Below are 27,852 nucleotides of genomic sequence, written 5' to 3'. Positions count from 1 at the left end.
GCGGACATTTGACAGCTTCTTTTAGCTAGTGCTTATAGCCACTGTACTGTATCTGACAAGATATGCATTTGTTCTTTTCTCAGTCAAAGTGTGAAGTTTTACAGGAACTTGATGATTACTATAACTGTAACTACACGGAGGCGTTTCAAAAAGATGGCCATATAATCAGGAGCGAAACTAAAGGCCTAATTGATAACTTACAGGTAATGAAAAGTGTTAAAGATGAATGAACTACATTTGCACATATTACACAAGATGAGTTGCAATGTATCTTTGTATTTGCAGATGCTGAAACGCTCAAAAGATGAAATGCCGTGCAATTTATCAGTTCCCTCGTGCCCCTCGAAAATCCAACAACTCTCTTCGTGGGAAAAATATATAGATTTTAAGAAGCTCATTGGAGAGTGTTTACAAATAATACAACATTTGTGTCCTAAAGTGTTTTAAAAAGTACTGGAAATATCCTGCTACTTTTATAATTATATATTTTTATTTATCATTTAATATATGTTGTCACACATTGTTTGTGCACCTGACCTTATTTTTTTATTGTGATAAATGTATGTCAATAAAAAATGTTTTACATTTTAATATTTACAGTAGTGTTTCGTCAGATGTTTCAAAATGCTACAAGACACGAACACAGCTAATGAATTTTAAATCAAGAGTTTATTTTCCATTTCATGAAGCGGTTTCCATTTCCCTGTTAATGGAACAGCGATTAAATGACAATTATGGTATCAACTGCATGAATAACAAAATACTACAAAATTCAAAATGTCTTTTTCAAGAAATAGGAAATAAATAGAATCTAAATGACAGGGTTTTCATTCTTGTATAAAGCTCCTTTAGTGGAATGATTTTCAATCAACTAACATTAAAATAAGACTCAGATGGATGAGGGAAACAATGACCAAAAGGATGAATGTATGAAATAAACAGGTGATGAACATGAACATTTTCCTTTCCCCCCCAAAACTCGACACATTATGATGGAATTCAACTTAATCACTCGGTTCTTAACAACAACTGATCCACAATCGATCCTGAAACTTTCTTTTGTTGGGCTCTGATCAACTACAGATGCTGTTGCCAAACGTTTTCAGCATCCATCTGATAAGCGGAGTATGATGACTGGACACCTGATAAAGATGTTTGGTCTTAATAAGCAATAAATGGCCCCCAATAAATAGTAGCTGGTCAGACTCAGGACACAAGAGTCGTATTAAAGGATAAAGGCAGGAAAAACAGCATTCTCTGCCATACAGGCACAGCAATAAAAATAAAGCAGTCACACTGAAAATATTTTTTTAAATCCCCAACGTAATTTTGAAAGTAATGATTCATCGTGAGTGTGAGAAGTTTTAAAACCCCAACCCCCCCTAAAAAGGGAATGAAATGTGACAGTTTCCAATACTCATGGTATAGCTGGCATACCCAAATAAAAGATCTTCAAGGAAGTGTTCCGTGTAAGATAATGAAAGTTTTTTTTTTTTGTACTGTCACATCACTTGGACTAGGGAAATTTGATGAAATTACAATGAACGGCATGTGAAAATATGATAAGTGACTTTGTGACAAATAAACATAAGAATATTGTATGATGCTAAAAATGTATATTTTACCCCAAGCACAAGTGAAGTAATGTTGGAACATAGTGAAAATCATAAATTCCTTCCTGGGATATTTACTTTTTTAGCCTGCTTTGACTTAAAAACATCCCCCCCCTAAACATTTAGTTCAAATGTTTTAAGGCCCAACAAACATATTTGAATGCATGTGGCAGTATGTGGTTAAAATGTCATTTATCATGAAAGATTAGTCTTTGATAGACAATTGCGATGCTTTTGGGGCTGTTTGAACTATATTTCTTTAGGGAAAGTTTGACATTTCTGTGCCAATAGCAGCATCAGATAAAGTTTCCACTGTCTTTCATAGGTCAGTCAGATGGACAGTCCTGCTCAATTCATGCGTTGAGCCAATGTTTTTATGTCTCACCCGGTTGGGCTGATTAAGAAAACATATGGCATTTCCGTTTGGTATCGCTAGTAATACAAAAATGACACAAGTAACCTTTAAAAAGCAACTAATTTAAAGAAAATTGTATTAAAATTTGAGGCTAAAATGAATATAGACGTATGTGCATTTTTTACTTATTTTCAAAAATAAATAACAAAAATAAAAACTGAAAGTACAATGCAAAACCAGTGACACATGGGGAAGGCTGAAGTAGTTGGTCATGAGCACATCATTTGCCATTTTTTAAGACTGAATAACATTTTTCTCCCTCTGTCTGTCCCTAGCTTTTCCCAGCATTCATTTATCTGTGATTGTCCTGGTCCTGCTCTACCTTTTACAGAGCACCTTAAAGGACATAGTGATGAAAAAGAAAAGAGTGTTTCAAAAGTTTTGCCAGGTGACGCAAACGAACGAAAAGATTCTTAGAGGAACACAAAATTTTGAACCCAAAAGCATTGACAAAATTTTTCTTCCCATCTCATGTTTTTTTTTCCTTCACCATGTCCTTTTAGTGGCTCTGTAATTGTTCCTTCGTACTTTTCTGTTTTTCACTCTGAGCATAAAATTCGTTCTACATTAGATCCGTACACTGTTTCTGTACATCAGCCGCTTTTCTGTCTGCCTCTGCCTCTGACTCACACACACACACACACACAAAGACTCACACATCCACTCCTTCCTTCTAATCCCAGAAGATATTGGTTATGTCTGAGTCCAGGCTGAAGATCCAGACCAGCAATGGGGCAGAGATGAGCACAAATGACCAGGATACACCCCTAAATGCCTGCTGCAGTTTGCCAATCACCCCCCTGGCCACATTTCCGTCCTCCTCCAGCAACTCGTTGCCAGGCTCAATGTAGTTTCTGGCCAAGAACTTCAGGGCTTCATCCATCAGAATAACAGGCAGAGACATCTTCAGAACAGTCACCCACTGAGGCCAAGATAATGGTCTGATCTGAAATATGAACTACAGAGACAAACAGTAACAGACATGGCTTTAACTTACAGGAATAGTTCAGCTAAAAAGTTCTGTCATCATTTACTTACAACAAACTGTCTGACTTTCTATCTTCTGTGGAGCCTAAGTTAATCACAGAACAATTGACATCAATGGTCTCTACGATCAACTTAGGCTTATGATGCTTTTGGGAAACACAGCCCAGTTTTTTGAGAACTGAAGCATTGAATTAGATTCATTGAAAAGATTCAACTCAAAATAATAATTTTTTCACAAATATGATAGGTCTACTCTCATTATCAATACAAGGAGCGATAGGGCGGATGTCAAGATTTTTAATAAATAACATCTTAAATTTATGATATATAATGCATTTAAGATACTTTCATGGTGCTTTTTTGCCATTTTGAAGCATGATGGCACAAGTCCTAATTCACTTTATAGTGACCAAGATAGTCTTCAAAAAATTCACCTTTTGTGTCTCACCAAAGAAAGAAAGTCATACAGGTTTTTGGAGCAACATACACCATCGTTCAAAAGTTTATGGTCATTAAAATGTGTTTAAAGAATTTAACACTTTTATTCAGCAAGGACGCATTTGGTGATAGTAAAGACATAATGCTGCAAAATACTTCTATTTTAAAGAAATGCTGTTCTTTTGAAATTTCTATTTCTCAAAGAATCCTGAAAAAATATATAATTGTTTTTACTTGAGCACTAAATCAGCATATTAGACTGATTTCTAAAGGATCATGTGATACTGAAAATACAGCTTTGCCATCGCAGGAATAAATCTTTAAATATATTAAAATATTTTTTCATTCTAACAAGAGTTCACAATATATAACTGTTTTAATGTATTTATGATCAAATAAATGCAGCATTGGTGAGAAAAATAGACCTCTTACGGTAGTGTAAATTACACAATTTTTAATTTTCATTCTTAAAGATGACATAATTTCCTTAACATTGCATAATTCTATAGATAAAGTCGCAAATATTCCACAAAGTCATGATTTACTGTATTATCATTTATCATCCATCATAGCCGTTATTTCTCAGGGAAGCCTTTCATCATCAGTGAAATAAGCAGCAATCTCCATCATTTCCTAGATTCATTATGCAACCACTTCCACTGTGGCTTACTAACAGACAGGCATGTACAAGCCCAAACTATCAAACTCACACATTCCTCTTTAATTATGCCCAGTCATTTTTATGAGATACTTCTGCATCATCTTTTAAAATCTCTGGCACACAGAATCTTACTTACAGGAAGAGGGTCCACATATAAGATGAGGAAGTGTAGGGCCATGGAGAGACAGATGGCTCCCACCAGCCAGGGGTTTGACCAGGGTGGCATCTTGAGTAGAGACTGATTTTCGGACAAACTGAAACACACATACACACAAAGACAATAAGAGCAGTCCATGTCTTAAAACCAAACATAGGTAGAATGATCTGCCCTTTTCAGTATTATTACTGTTCAGAAAGATATTATAATATTACTTCAAAGTATAAATTATATTTATGACATTTAGTTGAATGTATTATGTAGTTTTAAATAACTATTTTTTAAATTGAATATACATTCAAATGTAATGTATTCCTGTGATGGCAAAGCTGAATTTTCAGCATCATTACTCCAGTCTTCAGTGTCACACGATCCTTCAGAAATCAGTCTAATATGCTGATTTCCTGCTCAAGAAACGTTTCTTATAAGTATCAATATTGAAAACACGTTGTGCTGCTTAATATTTTTTGGAAACCGTGATACATGTTTTTTTTTTTTTTTTAAGGATTCTTTGAATAGAAAGTATTTATTTAAAAGATAATTTTTTCTAACAATATAAAAATCCCATTTAATTAATTTAATGTGTCCTTGCTGAATGAAAGTAATAATTTACTGTCTCCAAACTTTTGAATGGTAAGTGTATATATTATATACTTTATAGGTGAGATACGTCATCATTTTGATGAAATAAAGAGAAAATCAAAATAATGGTATATTTGCATTAAGAATATTTTAGCATAATAGTAGGTATGGTAAGATGAATGTTCTATTCCCCCCATAAAAACATCCAGTAGTGGTTTTATGTCATGACAGCATTTCTTAAAAATCACATACCTGTTGAGGGCATTGCACATCTCTATAGTGACCAGCACAGACAGGGCCATAGTCATGGGGTATGGAGACTCGAACACGGAGCACTGCACTCCTGCAAACTCAGCATGACCTTCACTGCACTGCAGATAGTGAGACTATAGAAAAAACAACAGAGAAGATGTATTTACAGAACTGGCTTACTTGGTCAAAAATGATATTTTATCCTTATCCTCTCCTCCTGTACCTGTAAAAAAATCAGATTTTGTAATAATTCAAGTTAGTAAGGTGGACAGCGGGGGAAAAAACAAGTAAAACCTTGAAGAATACTTATTTGAAAATGCTGATTTTAATTCAGAATAAAAAAAATTCCTAGGTACGTGTACGTGTGTGTGTGTAAGCATGTGACTGTGTTCTGCATTGGGGATGTTCTATAGACTCATGCCTTTTCAGGCGTGTGTGTGTTTGTTCTGGATTGTGCCAGAATTTGAAAAAAAAAATTTGACAAATTTAAATAAAAATCCCCATTTCCTATTCATTCCTATGAGGGTCAAATTGACCCGCGAGGAAAGGATTTGTTACTTTTTTTTACAACCACATAAACTTTTCGAATCCAGTCAAAAACTGTTTAGTGTATTCCAAGTTCAAGCGTGACAAATCTCCCAAGGTCTTGGACCACTCCGATGAAATTTTGAAAAACAATTAAAAGAAAATGAATTTCGGGTCAAAATGAGTCGAGGAGAGGATGAGTTAACATCAAGTTTACAGAAGTCCTTTTCAAAGAGGTACTCAGAGAAACTGCAGTGTGTGATTGTGTTTTGGGGATCTTATTTTGTATTACCAGTTGGTAGTAGTTGAGCTTTGGTCCATCATGAGCTGCCATGAACCACCATGCAGCAGCTCCAACTGTTGCTGCCCCTACATAACCTGCAAAACAGAGAGAGATAAAGGGATTGAAACTTAACCAATTAACATTTTCAGAGTCAATTCATTGGTTCTTAAACTTTAATTCATGGTTACCATCTAAAAGAGAGTGTGTGAAAGTTCATAAATAGATTGTTGTAATTTAGCCTCTGGACAGTTCTCTCGACTCAGTAATGTTTACTAGAGCTAGGTCGAAAATATTGATTAGGCTAAACGATTTTAAATCGATCTTCATATTTATGAACCGACATCGATTCATAAATTCCATCTTTTGTTGTTTTCTGTTGATGTGTGAACAAAACTTCACTATTACTTGTAGCATACCTCCCATCCAATAAGTCTCAGCTTTCATATTCTTCTTTATCATGACATTCCAACAATAAATATTGTTTTGACGCTATTTAATGTGGCGTGACAGATTGCTGTAGTTGCCTCATCTTTCATGAAAACGTCTCGGTTACGTATGTAACCCTAGTTCCCTGACGAGGGAACGAGACGCTGTCCACATTTAGCTACTCTAAAGGGGGACAGAGTTTTGAACAAAAAAACTGTGAAAGATGACACAAAATATAGGTGTCATTGCTTATGTCTGGATTGGAATGGGCCAGATGGCTCAGGCCACATCTAATCCCTGCAGCACACCTCACACAAAGCTGTATGATATACACGAGGACAAATTGGATCTATTCCACATTTATATTTAACTGTTCATTTTGTAAGAGCACGGTCATCTCTATAACAAGGTATGTCACAAGGAAAAACCCTGCACTTTAATGGATACTAAGTGAATTGCAAAAATAATGACTGCACTTGTGTATTATAGCAATTGATCCAACCGGATCAATCCTTCATTTTAATAGCATTTTTTTATATACACTAATGACAAGAAGTGACATTTGTGTAAATGACTCACAGCCAATGATGAGGTATCTGCAGAAGAGCCAACCAGAAATGAGTGGTTCTTTAGGGGAGCGTGGGGGACGTGACATGATATCCAGGTCAGGGGGGTTGAAGCCAAGAGCAGTAGCTGGGAAGCCATCCGTCACCAGATTGACCCACAGCAACTGGACTGGGATCAGAGCCTCAGGCATTCCCAAAGCAGCTGTGAGGAAAATACTGAGAGAAAGATACAATGTTTAAGGTGCGGTCACAGGATTCATTTTCATGGTACGCAGTATAAGAAAAAAACCTTTACAGTAGTCAAGGTTTGTTTACATTTAACCATCTTAATTAAAACTCTTTCACACTGTAAACTGTGCAACGTTATTAAGAATAAATGTTAGACATAACTTCTCAATTACACTGAACAGTATTATTACTTTATCAGCTCTTTGAATCAATGCCGGTCTGTTGAAACCTGCGAACTGACAATCCCACCTACCGTCCGGAACAGCAGGCTATATTAATAACTTTATCATAAAATGTGTCGTTGCATTCCAGTGCTGCTTTTAACTTGTTATTCTATTCAACATGCACTAGACGGACGTCTTTGACCATCGTGCCGTATTTCACTGCTTTTTCAATGAGTTTTTAAAATAGCATGCCATGTTCAACTTTTAAAAACACGTCTTGAGACATTTTGCTGCACTGCATCTCGCAAATTTAAAAGCAAAAAAGCGCTCCATGTTCATTCGGCTCATGGCAGTTGGTTCTGTGTGAACACCCAGCCTAAACGCTAATCTACTAAACACAGTGCAGCGCACACTTCTTTTTATCACGGACTGACAGACTACAGTGGTAGACTGATTGAATTGCTACATGAGAGCTGCCACAAAACATTATTACTTTCTCTTTGAATTGTGGAAAGAACTAACATGGCTAACATCAACTAACATCAATTCACATTGATGATGTCAGGGTATGCAGTGTGCATACTCTGCGTACAGGCAGGGACGCCACTGGTCACATTTTCAGTTGTTCGACGCATTTTTGTGAGCGAAATCAAGTCATTTCAATAGGAATTTGCACAATTGGGAATTTCAAAGATTTACTCACGCAGATTTCGCAACGGGTTCTTGTTAACTGCTGTGGGTGTGCCCTCATGTAAATCAACAACTTTCCCCAGTAAATCTGGCACGGTGATTAATGATACCAAACATGTGTAATACTGTATGATAATTACTCACATTAAACCATAGATTGGGTGAATTTTAGTGATCTCAGAATGAGAGAGAAGGAATGGGTGAAGAGGGAAAGAGATGTAGAATAGGATGATTCTGAGATGAGACTTGAGTCTCGAATGGTGCACAAAAGTGAGTTCAAATGTTAATTTCCTTTGTTCTCTCAGAGAGTTGCCCTCTCTTCCAGAAGTTTTGAAACAGCTTGCGAAAGCAAACTTTTCGGAATAATTCACTCCGGCTGATAAACTCCTTCAAACCACCATTGGTCCTTGGCGATTATGTAATATGTAGGTGTGGCTCTAAGGCTCTGCCTTCTTCGATGTTTAAATCTTCTCCGGTTTATTTCTCTTATTCAGTCCGTCGAGGTTAGAAGTCCACGCTGAACACACTTGAGAGCTGCTTTATAGTGGAAAATGAAGTTGTAATTCTAATTGAAAGAGACACTAACACTGTTTTTTTTCATGTTTAAAACTGTATAGCTGCTTGCTTTAAAGCATTTTGTTGTATAAAGTGCTATATAAATCAATGTGACTTGATTGAAGTGCCGAATTACAGAGCTTGTGCAAACATATCCACATCACTATGATCAAATGCTTTCTTTACTGCTGTTTTTTTAGGGGTTCAAGCACGAAGTGCTGAAACCCTATTGTAATTGTAAGGATTTTTATTATTATTCTTCTGCCGTAAAACGCGTCGTGCAGCCCAAACCGTAAGTGCTGGAGACTTGAAACTTTGCCAGATGGTAGTACAAAAATCGAGGAAAGGTTGACAAAGTATGACCCCGATTGGCCAATAGGTGGGGCTATAGCAAGCAAAAGTATGAAATCGCTAATAACTCCTAGACGGTTTGTCATAGAATCGAGTGTCTTATATCACTGTAATCCTTGGCTCAAGACGGTCAAAACGTATATTTCCGATTTCATTTCCGCCTAGGAAAATTTTCCGCCATTTTGAATTTTGTCAAAAACCTACTTTTGCGAACTAGTCCTAGGTTTTTCGTCCGATCGGAACCAAACCAGTGCAGAAATGTTCTCTGGAGTCGGAATATCAATTATTATCGAAAAAAAGTTTAAATTTCGATTCACGGTCGCTAAGGGGCGCCAAAATGTACGTTGTGGGAGGAGCCTATTTGACTAAAACGGCTATAACTCGAGAAGTAAATGAGGTATCTTCACCAAACTCGGTACACATGTGTAATAGTTCAATTTGAGGTCACAGTAAAAAAATCGCGACGATTGAACACTAGGTGGCGCTATAACTTGAAAAAAACATGAAAAGGGCTATAACCACCTGACCATTTGTCCGATTGACTTGAAAATTGGTATGCAGTGTCTTGGTCCAAGGTGCCATGTATGTCTATGAGGACATTGACGTATCTCAAAAAACATGGCCGCCATCGGCCAATGAAGTTTGAGCACCTATTAGACAAGGTTAACGGAGGCTGATCGGAACGAAACTCGATGGGCATGTTCGACTCATGGCCCAAGAGGTCTGTAAGAATTTTGAAAGAAATCGGCCACTAGTTGGCGCTAACGAGTTTTTTCGTCTCTGTAATCACGTGGTGTTGCATACATCCACACAATATGCATATCAGTTGATAGATCTCCTCATACTGAACAACTTTGCCTCAAGAACCATTGCTGTCAATCAAACCGTTCATTTAATATTCGCAAACATGTTAAAAACCTACTTTTGCGAACTAGTCCTAGGATTTTTGCCCGATCCGAACCAAACCAGTCTAGGACAATTCTCTGGACTCTCTAGATCAATAATTATCAAAAAAAAGTTGAACTTTTGCATTTGGATGGCTATAATAGGGTCATTTATATAATGGACGTGGCAAAATACACTAAAAAGTCTATAAATCCTAAATGAAAACTCAAAACTTCACAAAAATTGGTGAGCATATGTAACATAACATCATTAACAAGCATGCCAGATTTTATGGACATCGGTCCAAAGGTGGCGCTATAACTGTTAAAAAGCTTTAAAACCATATATTTCCTATGGTAAATTGCCTGTATTGACTGTAAATGGTGTTTTCCATCTATTATGTCAGTGGTTAGATGCTTGCTAAATAAAACTTGATAACTTTTATGCTTAAAAACCCTTAAAGGCCTTAATAGCTTGAACCCCGATAAATGCTGCTTGCAGCTTTAATTTTGTTTGTTATTGAGAGGAAAGCACCCAGCACATATTTACATATTTGCTCTAAACACCACTCTCAGCAGCTTGGGTTGCAAAGGCATTTCAAACTTCTTTTTACCACTAAGCAAAGAAGGAAAAAGAACTCAGCCGTGAGTATATCAGGGCATTAAGAGTAAGAGTGATATATAAGAGTCTGTATTTCTGTCTGTACGTACCAGACTACCTCTCCAATGTTAGAAGAAATAAGGTAACGGATGAACTGTTTCATGTTGTTGTAAATAGCTCGACCCTCCTCCACTGCGGCCACGATGGTTGAAAAGTTATCGTCTGCCAAGATCATCTCTGAAGCAGATTTAGCCACGGCCGTGCCTGAGCCCATAGCAATGCCAATCTCAGCCTTCTTCAAAGCAGGGGCATCATTTACACCATCACCAGTCTGGACAGAAAAAACAAGTGTAAGGGTTCATTCATTTGAGTTTTGTGCACTTTTGCCCTCAAACAAACATAACTAGAAAAACTTACCATAGCTGTGATATCGCTTAGGCTTTGCAAATATTCTACAATGCGGCTCTTGTGCGTTGGCTCGACGCGGGCGAAACAGCGGGCAGTGCGGCAGGCCTCTCGCTGCAGGTGGGTAGGCAGCTCATCAAACTCACGTCCTGTGAGGCCGCTGCCATACGGCCCACTTTCAGCCTCCTCTTCCTCCTGCTCAGTGATGATGCCCACTCGACGACAAATAGACAGGGCAGTGGCCTTATTGTCGCCTACACAAATCAACACAGGAAGAAGACCTCAAATTGACTTTCTTCAATATGCATTTTTGCTCATTCTTTCTGTGGCTGGGTACAGTTAGACAATAGTATATTCTTGTGTTTGGCCTTATATTTGTCACTGAGCTTGCGCTTTGAGACATTCATATGAAACGATTCCATATGAATCAAGCAGCTTAATCCAAATCCTTTGAAGAGATACTTATCACTTTAGATGAGTTAATTAAAACTTTACATTTAAACAATGACTGACGCACATACGATAAACACAGCTCAAACATGTGTTCTTCATGTATGAGAACCAATGAGGTTTGTTCTTTGCGCGCATGATGTGCTCTATCGGTGTACGGGTTTGAATAAAAGCCTAATTTATATCTGTTCATCATATAAAGTGATCGTATCTCTTCACAAGACTTGGATTTAACTGCTCGATTAATGTGGATTCATTTTACAACCCCTTTATGACCTTTTTGGATTTTGGACCTTCAATGGAGGGATCCTTTAGGTTTCTTAATAAAAATACCTTAATTTGTGTTTCGGAAGATTAATCAAAGTCTTATGAGTTTGGAACAACATGAGGGTCAGTAAATAATGACAGAATTTTCATTTTTGGGTGAACTATCCCTTTAAAATCACCTCAGCATATGTGTTTAACCCACCTGTGATCATAATGACCCGTATGCCAGCCTGTCTGCACATACGCACTGCACTCAGCACTTCCTTCCTTGGTGGATCTAACATTCCCACACACCCCACGAATGTCAAGTCCAACTGCGAGATGCACAAAGAAAAAAATGTGTTAGTTATAGCACTAAAATATGCATTTTAAAAGCTTTTATGTCAATTAAAGGGGACCTATTAGTTAACTGACAAGCTGAGCCATATCGCATTAATATCGCGGACGTATCGCCTGCGATAATTAATGCGATATGGCTCAGCTTGTCAGTTAACTACGGCTCTGTGTTGTAAATGCCGCTCCATCTGAAAGCAGGAGATGGCGATTTACTACTAATCAAGGAACCGGCTTTACTGACGAGATGCGCCTAACAATGTCATGCGATATATCGCCCAGCCCTAAAACAAAGCTTCAAATATTAATTACGACTTAAGTCTATTTTAGAAGGATAAATTGTTTAGGGGAAAACTTCTTGTATTAAACAATAATGTTCGGGGAAAAAAATCATGCACTTACTTTATGATGCAATCATCAATAATTTGATCAAATTGTTTTAAAAAATGAATATTTCCAATTCCAGCCCATAGACGATTTGTCAAAAATAACTGGTTTGATCATCTTAAACGAGTCATATTCTCCATGTTTGAGTGCAATGATTGGATAGTATTACACTGTAGACCAAAATGGATGGTTAATCAAAATAAATTGAATGCAAAAATATACAAATTGATATTAAAAAATCTAATTTAGTCCGATTACTCCTCTGGCAGTAACTTGAGGGCGTGCTGTTCATTAATCTCATGACTGGCAGCTCAGATAATGTTACACAATAAAATAAAAGCCATGACATACATGGTTGGGCATCATATGCAAGTCTAAATAAACAGTTTTAAATATTTACGTTTATTGTGAAGTTCAACTAAATGAGTTTCATTTTCTTCTCAAAACTTGCATCCATCCATTGAATGCAGGCAGAAATTTGTTTACGCTACTAATCAGCGCCAGATGTGACGACACGGGGACTGTAATAAAGGCCTGTTCCAATGTGACGTCACATTAGAGTACATTCCTGAACTCATTTTGAGACACTGTTTCAGATTTATGGGGACTGTAACAAATGGAGTGAATGGATTTTTACCACAATAGGGTAGCTGTGTACACACACTGCAGACACATAAATATGTTCAAAAACAATACAAAAGGGAATTTTGCATAATAGGCCCTCATTTAGGAATTCACAAACTTATTCCCATGATTTTAAATCAGTTCTCCACAAACTTTCTCACCTCATAGTCTATGAAGCCAGCAGAGTTCTCCAAGTTCAGGGTTCGAGGGTCAGGGGGTGAATCCCTGGTTGCCATGGCAAGGCAGCGTAGTGTATCACGTCCCGAGCCCCACTCTCTTACTGTGCTTAAGAGCTGCTCTCTGAGCTCAGAGGTCAGCGGCACCCGTGCACCAGCTCCTACCCGTATCCAGCGGCAACGCTCCAGTACACTCTCTGGTGCCCCCTGTGAGGTCAGGACCAAGAGATAAAATGCATGTAGATTTGTAGATGCTTGGAGAGTGAGGATAAATTTCAAGAATCGAGAATCAGTTAATATTCAGAATGGAATATGGGAAGAGAATATGTTCTTTTCAACAAAGAATCCTGAAAAAAACATATCATGGTTTCCACAAAAATATTAAATGGCACAACTGTTTTCAACATTTATAATAATAATTATATATATATATATATATATAGATAAATAATTGATTATATATATATATATATATTAGTGCTGGGCAACGATTAATCACATCCAAAATAAAAGTTTGTGTTTACATAATATATGTGTGTGTACATATGTGTGTATTAATATATACAAAATTATTATGCACAGTACACACACATATATTATGTAAACACAAACATTTATTTCATATTTTATTTTATTTCTTTACATTCCTAAAGATTCACATCCCTAATTTTGTGTCAACGTGTCATTTTAAAAGACACAAAGACATTTCAAATGTTGGCTGTTGAATACCAACTTGTCACATCATCTTTTTTAAACATCTGCTCTTTTTTAAAATAACTTTTTCTTTATTAGTCTATTTTGTTAAAAGATTATTATGGTTATATACTGAACAACACATTTCAGTGACTCTCCAACAAAAATGAAAAAAGAAAAAGCTTTAAGGAAGGATGAAAGCCAGACCTTGACAAACATCTTGGCACCTGAAGTAGAGCGAGTGAGTTTGTTTGGAGAGCAGAAAACAGACATGGACTTCCTGTCTCGAGAAAATTCCAGAGTCAGCTCTTTCCTCATTAACTGCTTTATGACCTGAGAGAGAGAGAGAGAAATAGACTCGCTACCTTTACTGACTGTAATTTTCACAAGCAGTAGATCACAAAAACATCCAACAAGCCAAAAGCCACCAAATAAACCATTTAACAGACCCACAAAGAATCTGTGTATGTATGTATGAATTTGTGTATGTGTATACAGTATATATATATATATACACACACACACACACATATACATATATCATATTTTGAATAATAATATTAAATTATATACATACTTTATAGAATAAGAAAATGCTGTTTAAAATAGTTTTACATGTAATGTACAATATCATATCATATTGCTGTTACTGATTGCAGATTCTCTGTGGGCCATCATATTACTATATGAGCACTCACTGAACAGCAGGCAGTGGCTCTTTCAGCAGGTGTGAGGCCCTTCAGGTCTGTGTCGAACACATTCATCTTCTCCACCAGACAACAGAGTGCCGTCTCAGTCGCTTCTCCCACTTTCTCAAACACCCCTTTACTCTGTGTTTTTCAGAGAGATAGAGGAAATACAGAGAAAATTAAGTCTCTACAGCTTCATGATAACATAGAAAGAGTACGTACATGTGCATATGTACCTCATTGTAATCCAGCGAAGAGTCGTTACACAGGGCACAGATAGAGGCCATTTCCACCAGCCCTTCATACTGACTACAGCGTATCGGTACACCGTCCTTATACCTGAAACAGAGAGAAGAGGGTGGAAGGAATGCAGAATTAAGGAGAACATAAGAGAAAATAATGGGTAAAGTGAGAGAAAGAGAGCGAGTCTTGTGAAAGACATCATAAGCAAACCGCAGGTTAGTTCAGAAGAGATTCCTGTGAGAAGTGTATGTGCATGTGAGTGTAGTTAGATGTGAAATAAACTCACACTTCTCCTTCAGGGGCGTAAGTAGATCCAGTTATCGTAAACTCGTTCAGTAAACACCTCTCACCTGCGACCATGTCCACAATAGACATCTGCACGCAGACAAACACACATGCAGAGCCATGCATGCACACACACATGATTAGTAGGTTTGGTCAGTGGTTTTAAAACATCATTCCATGGTATTAATCTCCTAGTTAACATTAAAGAAAAAAAAAATCCCACAATGCATTTGTTAGAATCACAGTGGATGCAAGTCTCTCTCACCCTGCAGACAGACATCTGGTTGGTGGTAAGAGTGCCCGTTTTGTCAGAGCAGATGACAGAGGTGCAGCCAAGTGTCTCTACAGATGGGAGGGAACGGACTATAGCATTTTTGCGGGCCATGCGGCGCGTGCCGAGTGCCAGGCATGTGGTGATGACGGCAGGAAGACCTTTGAGAAAGAACAAAAGACATCAGCGAGTAAGTTACGAGAAATGAGAGAGGAGTGGATCAAAGAGATTATACAATGAGATATTAAACAATATTTCTATAAATCTTCTCTTAAGTTTTCATGAAACAATCCGTTATATTCAGATTTAAATACTGTATTTTTTTATGCTTCAAGACTTCACCTATGCCTTTAATCAGAGATGGGATAGTTTTCTGGATTATTTGGAAAACAAGTAGATGAATGGTCACATAACGTGGTAACAAAGCTCATGAAGTCAAGGAATATGTAGGATTACTTTTAATAAACAAACTCACAGGATATACTCAGGAGAAAACACCATATACATTGATGATAACGGACTGTAAAAAAAGATGGACGAAGCCCCTTCACTCTCTTCCATTGGTGAAAAGTGAAGCCGCCAAAGTCCTAATATGGTGCTGACATTTTGCGCAGATTTGGGACCTGATTCTGCGCAGTAGTGAGTGTGAAGTTAAGCTGCGATATCAAGATCCCGCCCTCACTCCCACAGAAACGGCTACTACAAAGTTTACTGCAGAGCAACTCATTGTGTCAGTGTGAAATAAACAGTTATAAACATGTAGAAAGTTGAAGTTCCAATCTCCTCCCGAAAATAAAATAAAAAGTCTGTTGGTGCCTTGGTGACTACTTTGTTTAGAAAAGCTGTCAATCATGACGTCACGTTCCCGTTTTTATAGCATCAAATAACAAACTAAGATCAAACTTATTTAAAAAAAATGAACACTTAAACTTAAATCAGCGTGATAAAAACTACCTAAAATGACAGAAAACATCTTTGAAAAAAATGTATTTGAAGAGTAATTTGATTGTTTACTTTCAATCTCGTCCATTAAGACTTCATGGGGAGGTGGAGACTTTATGACCTATACTGGGACCAGCCACCGGGGGCCGATCGAGACGCTTTGGCTTCACTTTTCAGCACTTGTGCGTGCGGCATGCTTGCTTAGGGACTAATGAGATAATTAAAACAGGTGGACTGAATATAATGCTAAGAAAGGAACAAACTAGAAACTAGGTCAAAGGACAAGGAGACTACAAAACAAAGCACACATTACAATGTTGTCATTTTGGTTGTTTAGTTTCATTTCATTATTATTACTGTTAATTTTTGTATATGTTGTGCCTGTTTGTTTTGTGGTTAATATAAGTTCAAAATTAAAAAGCTTTATGACAAAAATACTGTATTTTTAATACTCCAAAGGGAGTTATTCTCTATATAAGAAAGCACTGATTCTGAAAAATGCCGCACACAAATTCAAAGCAGTGTGATGATTTGCAAATGCAGATTCAACAATCCATAAATACATGTAACATCATTCATAAATGTGTGATGGAAATTAATTCAAGAACTTGATATATACATATTTGTGTAAACATTTAAAATTTAGGTAAGATGCATTTGGGGAAATATTTATGCTTTTACTTGTGTATTTATGAATTGTATTTTGAATTTACGAATCGGATTTTGTAAATGTGAATTGTGCTGCGCATTTATGAATTTTGTTTTGTAAATGTATTATTTTTTAGGCTGATCTGGCTCCATAATTCTGAATTCTGAAACGCCTCGATTGTAGTCTTGATTTTCTTCCGAGAACGTACACATCGCAATGTTCCTCAATTAAATAAATTCCCACCCTAGGTATACACAAAAAAGAAGGGGGCAAGGCCGGGTTGAGTTGCATTAGTAGTGTGCTGAAATTTGCAGTTAATGTAAAGGGCGTGACATTTCCAAAACATGCTCAAAGCAGTTGACCAATCACAACACACTGGTCCAGCCGACCAATCAGAGCACAGTTGAATCTCTTTGGAAGGAAGGGCTTCACAAAGACATGAACTAAACAGGGGTCTGTTTCTCAAAAGCATAGTAAGCCTAAGAAGCATTGACATCAATGGTCTTTATGATGGATTTAGCCCAGGGCATTACTGACAGATTGGGAAGAGAGGTGCTGTAAATATGTGAAAAATAAGGTGCTTTTTGAACATTCGAGCATGAAAACCTAATCTAGTAGACCCCAAAAACAAAATTAAGACTGTGTAAAAAAAGCACAATAGGTCCTCTTTAATAACCAACAAAAAATGCTGATTTTTTTGTATTGATTTTGTCAAATTGAATATTGTTTTTTTTTAAATCCTAAAAAGTTATGTTCATTTCTATGTTCAAATTTCGAATCCCAGATTTTCAATGTGCTCTCAGACTTCTGGACCCCAACATATAGCTTGATGACAAGCGTTCCTGAGCAAAGGAGATTTCAATAATTTGGCAACAGTAGAGAGAAAGAAAAAGGTTAAGATTTGCAGACCCTCAGGGATGGCGGCTACAGCCAGAGCCACGGCGATCTTAAAGTAGTACACAGCTCCACGCAGCCAGCTGCCTCCGTGCACTGGGTCACTGAAGTGACCGATGTTAATGCCCCACACCGCCACACAGATCACTGTGATCACCTTCAGACAGAGAGAGACAGAAAGAGAGAATAACTCATGCAAAACAGCTACTTCAAACTCAACCTCTAAAACTCGATAATGCTGACATGTTCTGTTACAGAGTGAATGCTGACTGTTACGAAGCGGATGAGAGGGTCTGTCAATGAAATGCTGCAGTAAAAAACACAAATTGACCTGCTTTAATTCTCCTGTAAATGTATTTTAATGTTCATTTATTTATCACAGAGGCTTTTTGTAATGGAATACTAGACATTAGATTAGATTACACTAATTTTGATTGACATTGGGCAAAGTACAAGTACACAGCCAATAAAATGCAGTTACATATTATTCAAATAATGGTGTAAGTGCAAATGGTGTGAGGTATAGATAGCAAGAGATCAGTTCAATGCAAATTACTAGGAATAAAAATAGAGAGTGTGCAATGTACAGTGATAATGTGGTATAAACGGCAGATGACAATGACAGTGCAAATTACACTGTGTATAAATGAAAAAGGTACAGTGAAAATGTGCAAAAAGGACTCAAACAGTAAAAATAATATACGGTATAAAAATGGCAAATGACAAGTTTTGAAAACACAATGTGCGCTGAATTCAAGTATAACAGGAAATAGCAGAATTGTAGCCTAGAAATCTAGACGCACCCTAGCGGCAGCAAATGTAATTTGCAGCCAGGGTTGTCTAGCAACTCTCCGTTGGCTTGCGAGCTGGAAAAACCAAACTCTAGTCAGGCCAATCACATCGTGTATAGAGTCGGTGGGCGGGCTTAACATAATGACGGCAGAGTTGCGACGGTTCCGCGTGAATTCCCTGCTACTTGAAAACAAAGAAGATGGATCTTTCGAATCGGCTTTGGCCGCGACTCTGGAGGACTTGGAGTTAAGCTTTTCTTTGAGAAAAGAGCAAAGAACGGCAGTTAAGTCATTCTTAAAAAAGGAAGATGTGTTCGGAGTTTTGCCGACCAGATACGGCAAAAGTTTAATCTATCAACTAGCTCCGCTGTTGGGAAAACGCTCTGGTTGGTTGAAGCGCTGTCCTAATGCGTGCAGAGGGAATATGAAAGACAACCGTTTATCCAGCCCCTCGGATTGAGCCGTGTCTATGGTGAGTTCCCAGACCCAACATCTTGATGTGGGTCTGGCTTGCCAGGCAAGTAATTTAGTGGAAAATGGCAAGAATATTTTTCAATGTGGTATTATTTTAATCGGTTGGAAGGGTTTGCATTTATAGCTCAGTAGAAAGACATTTGAAAGGAACAAGGTATTTCTACATGCTGCACAGTATATATTAAAGGGGTCATGATGACATGATGAGAAATCAAATTTACCTTAATCTTCTAAAAGGTCTTTGTACCATCAAAACATTTCATAGTTTAAAACGTCCTCCTCATTGTAAACAAAGCATTTATTTAATCAAGTTTCAAAAAGGGCTCGTTTGGATATTGCGACGTCACACGGGCAAATGCATTTTCGTATGACTGCCTCCAGAGCAAGACATGGACAAACAGTTTTACATCATCGCACCATATAGCCCACTGGCGTTCAGTAACCTAACGGCTGACACTTGCCTATGCGTGAAAAGCTAATAGAAACCATTATAATCACTGACGCTGTCTACACTGGATACAGTATACAGATGCTCGATCACTTTTTGTCATACTCCACGGGCTTGAGTCTGCCGACAACAGGACAAATGGAAGAGTAAATGGAAGTGTAAAGGAACGTTCGCTTTGATGCGTCCTGTTTAAACAGCTCATTTGCTCATTGCTCTAGAGACTTCAGAAGATTGCCAGCATTAAGAACAAGTGGATGGTTTATTTTTAATGGTATCATGGATCGCGTCAGAGGATTATATGTTTGTTCGGAGCATTTGACTGCAGATGGTTTGTAAAAAACTGTTAACATTATCTCAAGTAACATATTAAAATAATAAAAACATGCATGATAATAAATAATAAATAATAAATGTATGCTAAATTGTTGACCTTACTATGTGGCATATTTTCTACTTGTAATTTGGCAGATAAATTCAATAATAAATCAAGAAAAAATATGTTTAAAATCCTACTTGTTTCATTCATCATCAGATTAGAAATGGAGAATCATGTCAAGCACATTGCTCTGCTGTATACTGCACATTTTGCAAATGTACTAGGGTATTGTATATGTATGCACACAATAAATGTCCATAATGTGCACAGCAAACATAGACAAGGCATATAGTTACTCACCAAACAAATGGATTGAAGTTCTAATAAAAAAGAGAGAGAACAAAAAAAAAGAAAAAAAAAAAGAGTGTCCTACCTTAGAAAGTTGCTCTCCAAACTGGTCTAGTTTCTGCTGCAGAGGGGTTCTCTCTGGATCGGTGGCTGCCATCTCATCTCTGATCTTCCCAATCTCTGTGTGTACACCTGTCGCCACCACCACACCAATCGCTCGCCCCGCAGCAATGTTCGTCCCCTGCATAAACACATTTAAATGATTATATTTGCATTATTTCCAGTATGGAGTAAGATCACCTACAATAGTTATAACAAACTTAGTATTTTAACCAGGTCCCAAAATAAACACTCCTCAAGTGCCAAATTGCCTTTGGCAAATGAATAAAACATAGTTATTGACCAGCTAGAAAGGAATCATGACATTATTCATGATTTAAATAATTTATAGATGATAGTTTCATGTAAATCAAACCAGTACAAATGGTCTACTAAAGAGAATTATCTTTTTACCTCAACTTTTACTTCAGTTGGAAATATAATGTCATAACTGGCAATATACTGGCAACATATTCCAGGCAATTTTGTAGCAGATGGCGTTTCTCATGCCATATATGAATGACACAATGGCATTCACTGCTTGACGCATATATACAAAAAAAAAAAATGTTTATTTTTCATTGCAGTAGGAACAAATCTGTATATTTCAAATAAACAAAATAAAGTTTCATCGTGGGCAACACACCCACCAATGGCACAGCCACCAATGGCAGCTGAGGCAAAAAGGTCATTTTGTGATATTTAAAGCCATTTCATTTATTGCTTTCCTTAATAGAGGCTCCAGGCCACAGTTTATATTCCTGTCCTTACATGGCCAGACATCCATTAGCCCTTGAGGTCAGTTTCCTGCAGTGTCTAGCTCCAACCTTTCTCAAACTCACCTGTCTGTAGGCTTCTAGTAATCCTGAAGACTAAACTCTGCAGGAAAGTGGACTCGAGGGCCAGAGTTGAGAACCCCTGCATTAGACTTTCTCAGCAGGAAGAAAAGTAATGGAGGCTTTAGCGTGTGCGGTTGTGGGGGTGGAGTCTTTGAGGCTGGTACTCTCTGGTCATTATCCATCTAAGAGCTCAAAGCCTGTGTGATGTGATGACTCAGTCCATAGCCATGTGGGAGCAAACAATATGAGTGATGTTTTATTCAACACAGGCTCGCCACTGCCGGACATAATCCACTACACAAACAACAATACACATTCACGTCTTGAGGCGTTTTATCTAATGCCTAATCATCATGTCAAGTGACAAAAACAAAACCTGAAATTCATAAAGAACAGCCACAGGTTGACAGATGACAAACATTATCACTCCAGAAAATCTTACAGAAAAGAGCATGTTTTTCTTATCCTGGTTGACGGCACGGGGGTCAGGCACTGGGTCTGTGTGTTTTATTACGGATACAGACTCCCCTGTCAGGATGGACTGGTCCACTCTCAGAGTAGTAGAGCGTATGGAGGTCAGTCGGATATCTGCTGGGACTTTATCACCAACTGGAGAAAAGGAAGGGCAAAAAAGGAAAAAAAGAGGTAATCATGTCATTTTTGGCAAGGATGTAATGTAATAAGAACAATTTAAGATGTAACAAGCATAAAAGATGTGCATATTTTACATAGACGCAACCAATGAGAAATCAACACTAATGCTTAGAAAATGTATTAAACACAAGTTGATGAATTAAAACTATTTAGTTATATTTAGCAACAGACAGACCATAAGATATGATCCATAAGATATGACCTTTTGATCTTTGATTCAAACAATTAGCAAAAATCTAACCTTTCATTGAAGTTAAAGAATTGAAAGTGGGGGGTAAATCACAATTTATTTCATAATGTGATTTCCCCCCCACTTTCAATTCTTTTACTTCAATGAAAGGTTAGATTTTTGCACATTTTTGGAATGAAAGATCAAAAGGATAAACAATGCAGATTTATTTTTTACAGTCATTTTTTATCATAATTACCAGGGGTGCCATTCATTCTGACCACAACTGTATCTTTAGAAACCAATGTCAGTCAAGATACAGATCGACACACAAAAGGACCTCAACCTTATTTTTATTCATTAGCTTTGGGATTCTTAGAATAGAACTGTGAGTGGCAGGCCAAGAAAATTCTGAGACTGGGTCTTAACCCTTTCTGTCAAATCTGATACTAAAGATTGCAAAAAAAAACCCAGAAATGGCTTCAAATAAAAATACACAGAGTGGGATAAAAAGTCTGAGACCCCAAAAGAAAATGCTCCTATTTTTCTAATTTAGTATTTTTTCCCAGATCAACTTTAAATATACTATCAGCATAATCATTTGAGTGAAAGACTGAACTGAAAGTTCACATTGTCAATGTCACAAATTTGCTTATTGACAATTTTTTTTATTTAAAACTGTTTAAAATCCCTACGACCCTACATTGGATAAGCGCTTTGGAGAATGGATGGATGGATGTTTTTGAATCCCAGATTTTCAATGGGATCTCAGACTTTTGGCCGTCCCTGTGCATGTACATTTATTTAAATGAATAATAGATTCACTTTGAAGTAACCAAATCATAATTACAAATGTAGCTGCAAAGGAGAGCCAAATTAGGTTGATTGCCAATTAGCAACAAGCATCAGCTATAAATGGGGTCAGACAAGTAGGACTTTGATCATGTGAGTTTTCAAAGCAACCGAGTTCCAAAGACATCCCGATTGCAGGTGCATCAGTTAAACAGAACGCAACACAATTTAATGTGTCCAGGGAAACAGTCTGCAAAGATAACATTCGCAAATAAATCTGTGAAAACGCCACTGACGGAAAAGGAACAGTGACAGCAAGTCACAGCTCACCAACAATAATGGTAGGACAGCTCTCACAGCACAACTGGCCTAAAGCCCAAGCACATTTTCAAAAACGTAAACAGTTTTTGATCAACGCAAACTTTATAAACCTGGAATTGGTGGCATTGCTTTCGATTAGAAACTGTTTTATTAATGCACAAGGGACCTATAACATGCTATAACTATTTGAACCCCTGATTAATGAAAAAAGATAACTCATTAATTAGTTGGGGGAAACCCAACTTTACCATATAGTCTTGGGCAGCCATCTCACGGGAGTCATTACTTCAGATAATCACTCTGCATGGTTTTTGGAAAGAATCAAACTATGCCAAAAAATGTATTTGACAATCCTTTGCTTAACTGTGGGAACAGTCTGCTATTTTCTTGAGAAACATCCTTACTACATGTCTGCATCTGTCTACTCTGCAAGCAGACTGTTCTAGGCAGTTTTTGATTGGCTAATACAAACAATCAAAACAGCCATCTCTATTCAGCATGTCCTATAATTATCTCCAGACATATCCTTTGAGAGTGGACCTCTTTTTTCCCCCAGAAACACTGCCACATGCATTTTACTGTGGCACAAAAAAAAAAAGAGATGTAGAAATCTAATTCTCATTCTTACCAGCCACCTCCACAATGTCTCCAGGCACTATGTCCCTGGCTTTGACCCTCTGTACACTCTTCCTGTCCTGTCTGTACACCTTCCCCATCTCCGGCTCATACTGTTTAAGGGCTTCGATGGCATTTTCTGCATTACGCTCCTACAACGCACAGAAACACACACAGACAGTGAGACGTAATTTCTAGTACAACAGAAAGGCATTACTGCTATTTAATTATATAATTTAAGTTACATTATATTCATGTTTTTTAAAACATAATTCACAGGCTATACCTGCCACACTCCTACAATGGCATTGGCAATAAGAATGAGGAGGATGACAAATGGCTCTACGAAGGCTGTGATGGTTCCTTCACCTTCCTCAAACCAGGCCAGAGTCTGTAAGAGAGAGAATGTGATGCAAAATATGGTCAGTGCAAACGTTTGTCAAAGCTTTGGTAACAATATAATGTAAATCTTTTTAATTTCTCATTTGTTAATAACTGTGTACAAGTGTATTTTCTTTTGTGGGCAGAAAAGGTTACCATGCAAAATTTCCACCAGATTCACAAAAGATGCATAGACATACAATTTAACATAAATATTCAAATGATTGTAAATTAAGCTTTGAGTTGGTTCTAAATTTTAGCATACAAACATACTTATGAATGATGATTTATGGATGACGTTTGTATGCAGGTTAAGCACAAATATGGGTCACACTTTACGTAATATATTAAGTGTCTTTAACTACTACGTACTTACAAAATTGTTACTGTAGGTACACTTTTGCTGCTGCTATTGACAATGTGTACATATTGGTATGAACATGTACAGTAACCATATATATATATATATATATAGTACATGCTGTTGAATGCTTTTCAGCATAACTACATTTGGCAAGTAGTATTTGCGGATAAATGGGGTTTTGGAATTCTTTGATTATTCACTGTAGTTAGAGTTTTATAGCACTGTCACATGTTTATTTGGAATATATGAGTGTGAAAAGCTTGTGTTATTGTCCTGTGCCAGCACTACTCTTGATTACAGTATAAGAGTAAACGCGGCTTTTGATTTATACTTACAAAGGAAATACAGGCCGCAAGAAGGAGAATCCGAACTAGCAGATCTTCAAACTGCTCCAGAACAAGTTCCCATAGTGACTTGCCTGAAAACACATGCACAGACAAAGATTATACAGACTTACGGCAGTCACAAAGTTTCAAGATCCCTTTCCATTAAGTGACACATAACTCTCAGAAAATGTGTAACACGTAAGCAATTGAAAACCTTTACAAAAACAACATCTATAAGAAACATTCAATCAAGATCTATTCAGCTACAAAGAGAGTGCAAACCTCATCCAACCTCCTCAAGGGAATCCAATAATAACTCTAATTAACTACACAACCAGCATCTCCCAATGCTCCCATGCAACAAAGAATATGATGAAAGATCTGCTAATAATTACGCAAACCCAAGGGAAGAGCTCACCTTCTTCTGCAGGTAACTCTGTGGCACAGGTTACAGCAAAATAAAACAAAAATGGGCAGAAGAAAAAAGATATAAGGTTAAGAATGAGGTTAAACGTCTTCATGAAATTACGTCTTGTTCATATTGCACAAACACTTGATGTAGTACCATTGGGGCCCCATCTTTCCCTGCTTTTCCTTAATTGCTCAGAGCTCAGTCCTGTTGTCTCATTGACACCGAAGTATCCCAGTACCTCCTCAACCGTCTTTGTATGGGCATTGTCCATCCCTGCAAGAGAAGAATATATCTTTAAGATGTGTGAATCGTTGTGAAATTGGGCCAGCACCATCAAATTAAATTTTTGTCATCATTTACTCAACCTCATGTATGTTGTTACCATATCAAGTATGACTTACTTTCTTATGTGAAAAACACAAGTGTGAGATAGATGGCTCAGTCACCTTTCACATTTATACGCAATGGAAGTGAATGGTGACTGAGTCTAACATCTTCTACAAGTTTGGACCAACATGAGGGTTAAATAATGACAAAAATTACTATCCCTTTCATTTTCAAGAACTAGAGGGAACTTTCAATATTCACAAAAAAAAAAACAGTATCCTAACGTAAACGTAATGTAAGCTAAAATCTGTTTGCACGTGTTGTTTATCGTTGTCTGAAAAAAATAACCAGGGGTAAAATGCGTTACATGTACGTACTATAGTAATAACAGTAAATTATGCAGAATTAATTAACTTACCCTAAACCAAACCCTATGGTAAGTGTATGTTGTAAATTAATATTACTCAGTACTTATTACACTGTAACAGGCACACCTTAAATACATATTTCCATGTACGTTTGCTGTATTGAAACTAGTGCGCACCTGTTACTGTACCTGCGAGTTCGGCTATTATGGTGACTTTTGAAGAAAACAATTCAAAATAATAACATTCAGGAACACCATGAGAAACCGTTTCAGAAAACAATTCACACATTATTATTTATGAAACACCCGAGACTAAATGTTTCAGCTGCGTAGTTCGTTTGATGCCCTAGCAAATGACGATGCAAATGAAAATAATAGCGACTCATTAAAAGCTGTGAATCGGTTTATCTTGCTGTCAAGTTTGGCTTTTAGCTGACTGAACAAAATCCGCGCACAATGACTGATCATGCAGTAACGTTACAGTGATCGATATTCCCTCAATCTATTGTATTATCAGAAACAACACATTACTCACCAGGTTAACTTTAATTCGGTCCTCTGCAAAACCAACAACTTCCGTCACACTAAACCGTTATGCTTCACCGCGACAAGAGAGAATATCCCAGTTATAATAACCCAATGCGGTGAGGTGTTGTAGATCGATCTGCTGTTGAAATCCAGTACGACAGAGGCAGAGTGATGGCACTGCAGCGCTGCTCAAGGCAAATTATGATTTTCTGCTATGCGTTTTCCTTCTGATTTCAGCATGATCCGGAAAATTATACAAAAAAATTCCACTGCAAGATGAATGGCTGACTTCTTAAGTGGATTTTACGACGTTGTCGATTTTTGATGAATGTGCCGGTAGTGTTTAAAATGGCAAAGCCGATGCTATAATCCGCGCTACCGCCTAGCTATAACCGTCGCTTTATTTAATACTAGGTCACTGAGCGACATTATTACCGTAGGTGCTTCCAGTCCTAGACGTCGATGGGCAGCGCTGCAGCCAATGAGCGACCAAAACATCATCCTGACGGCTGGACTGGACAAATCATCTTTGTTCCTCTACTGGTAGCCCCGCCTTCTCGTTCTTGCTGCAGGAGGGCGGGGCTTCCACCCGCATTGTGCCTTCTGCTTAACCAGTGACCGTTGCGTGCGACAGTATACGCCACACAGCTTAATAATACATTAGCCAATCAGACTGCGTAAATGTTAAGTGACGCAATTGGGAACCAATGAGAAACAACTCTAGCTGAAGAGACGGAACAACGTCGTTCGGGTCAATAATCCAGCCCCTCCCCCGCACCCATCTGTCACTCAAGGGAGGTTTATTGTAGTGTCATGACTGGTCATGACGCACTAGTGGATAGTGGGGTCACAAGTGTACGAGGTCGATATGACGAACCTGCAAATTTGTTTAAACGCATAATAATACATACCGACTTGAAGATATTATAAGGGTATTCCAGTCAAACAAGAAGGCTGATGGGGAAGAAAGGGATCTGACCTATTTCAATTGTTGCCAAAATTATCTGCCCCTAATTAATACCATTCTCTAGAGGAGCTGCTGTAATTCCTGTAAGGATACATCTTACATATGCCTTACTGTAAAACCCCTTTTAACTGCTAGAAATGCTCAAAGTTATTAATCCCAATTATTTCTGTGCAAACTATTGAGAGTGCTCACTAAAATGTGTACCATTGAGGTTAAATCAATGTGGACTTAAAAAAAAAAGTTGTTAATTAGGAAATATTGCAGCTCACAACATAGGGAGGTATTTAGCCACAAAAGATGCTCTCCGAGCATTACACAAACAAGTGAATGTATGTATTAGTGTCCCGTTTTGGGTTTTGTTTCTGGTTCTTGTCATTGTCATGTTTCTGTGACTTGTCATGTGATTCCGTTTGTCATGTGATCCTGCCATGTGTCTTGTCATTGGTTAATCGTCTGATCATTGTTCACAGGTGTTCCTTGTCTTGTCAATGTATTAAAGCCCTCATGTTTGCCGTGTTTTGGTCGAGTATTGAATGTTTCCTGTCGATGTTCTTGTTCTTGTTCTTGTTCTTGTTCTTGTTCTTGTTCTTGGTCTTGGTCTTGGTCTTGGTCTTGTTCTGAGTTTCCA

At 37.6% G+C, this 27,852-nt stretch overlaps 1 protein-coding gene across 2 annotated transcripts; it reads right to left on the bottom strand.

Moving 5' to 3' along the window:
• Positions 1 to 257: 257 nt before the first annotated feature.
• On the bottom strand, positions 258 to 26,725 carry LOC308688522 (sarcoplasmic/endoplasmic reticulum calcium ATPase 2). 2 transcript variants are annotated; one of them, XM_081361643.1, is made up of 23 exons: positions 26,265 to 26,400; positions 25,189 to 25,308; positions 25,042 to 25,059; positions 24,633 to 24,715; positions 23,839 to 23,943; positions 23,566 to 23,704; positions 21,444 to 21,610; positions 20,149 to 20,304; positions 17,702 to 17,843; positions 15,196 to 15,362; positions 14,932 to 15,020; positions 14,639 to 14,741; positions 14,412 to 14,543; positions 13,921 to 14,046; positions 13,006 to 13,227; positions 11,703 to 11,814; positions 10,796 to 11,037; positions 10,489 to 10,709; positions 6,919 to 7,121; positions 5,923 to 6,008; positions 5,106 to 5,239; positions 4,251 to 4,368; positions 258 to 2,986 (listed from the first exon to the last, which is right to left on the bottom strand). In XM_081361643.1, exons 2-23 carry the CDS (start codon positions 25,304 to 25,306, stop codon positions 2,702 to 2,704), a joined length of 3,168 nt encoding a protein of 1,055 aa, XP_081217769.1. In that variant the 5' UTR covers positions 25,307 to 25,308; positions 26,265 to 26,400; the 3' UTR covers positions 258 to 2,701. The 2 variants fall into 2 exon arrangements, with proteins under 2 accessions (XP_081217769.1, XP_081217770.1); XM_081361644.1 differs by lacking the exon at positions 25,042 to 25,059 and having other exon boundaries at positions 25,177 to 25,308; positions 26,265 to 26,725.
• Positions 26,726 to 27,852: the final 1,127 nt, after the last annotated feature.

The sequence above is a fragment of the Scardinius erythrophthalmus genome, assembly GCF_964197995.2.
Source record: "Scardinius erythrophthalmus genome assembly, chromosome: 3".
NCBI lineage: Eukaryota > Metazoa > Chordata > Actinopteri > Cypriniformes > Leuciscidae > Scardinius > Scardinius erythrophthalmus.
This window is presented reverse-complemented; position numbering and strand designations above follow the sequence as displayed.

Coding starts and splice junctions, on each gene's coding strand:
- LOC308688522 (XM_081361643.1), bottom strand. CDS start 25,306: ATGGACAATGCCCATACAAAGACGGTTGAGGAGGTACTGGGATACTTC. Junction 14,742..14,931: donor TACGCCCCTGAAGGAGAAGT/GTGAGTTTATTT, acceptor TCTCTGTTTCAG/GTATAAGGACGGTGTACCGA. Junction 4,369..5,105: donor ATGTGCAATGCCCTCAACAG/GTATGTGATTTT, acceptor TGTGTGTTTCAG/TTTGTCCGAAAATCAGTCTC.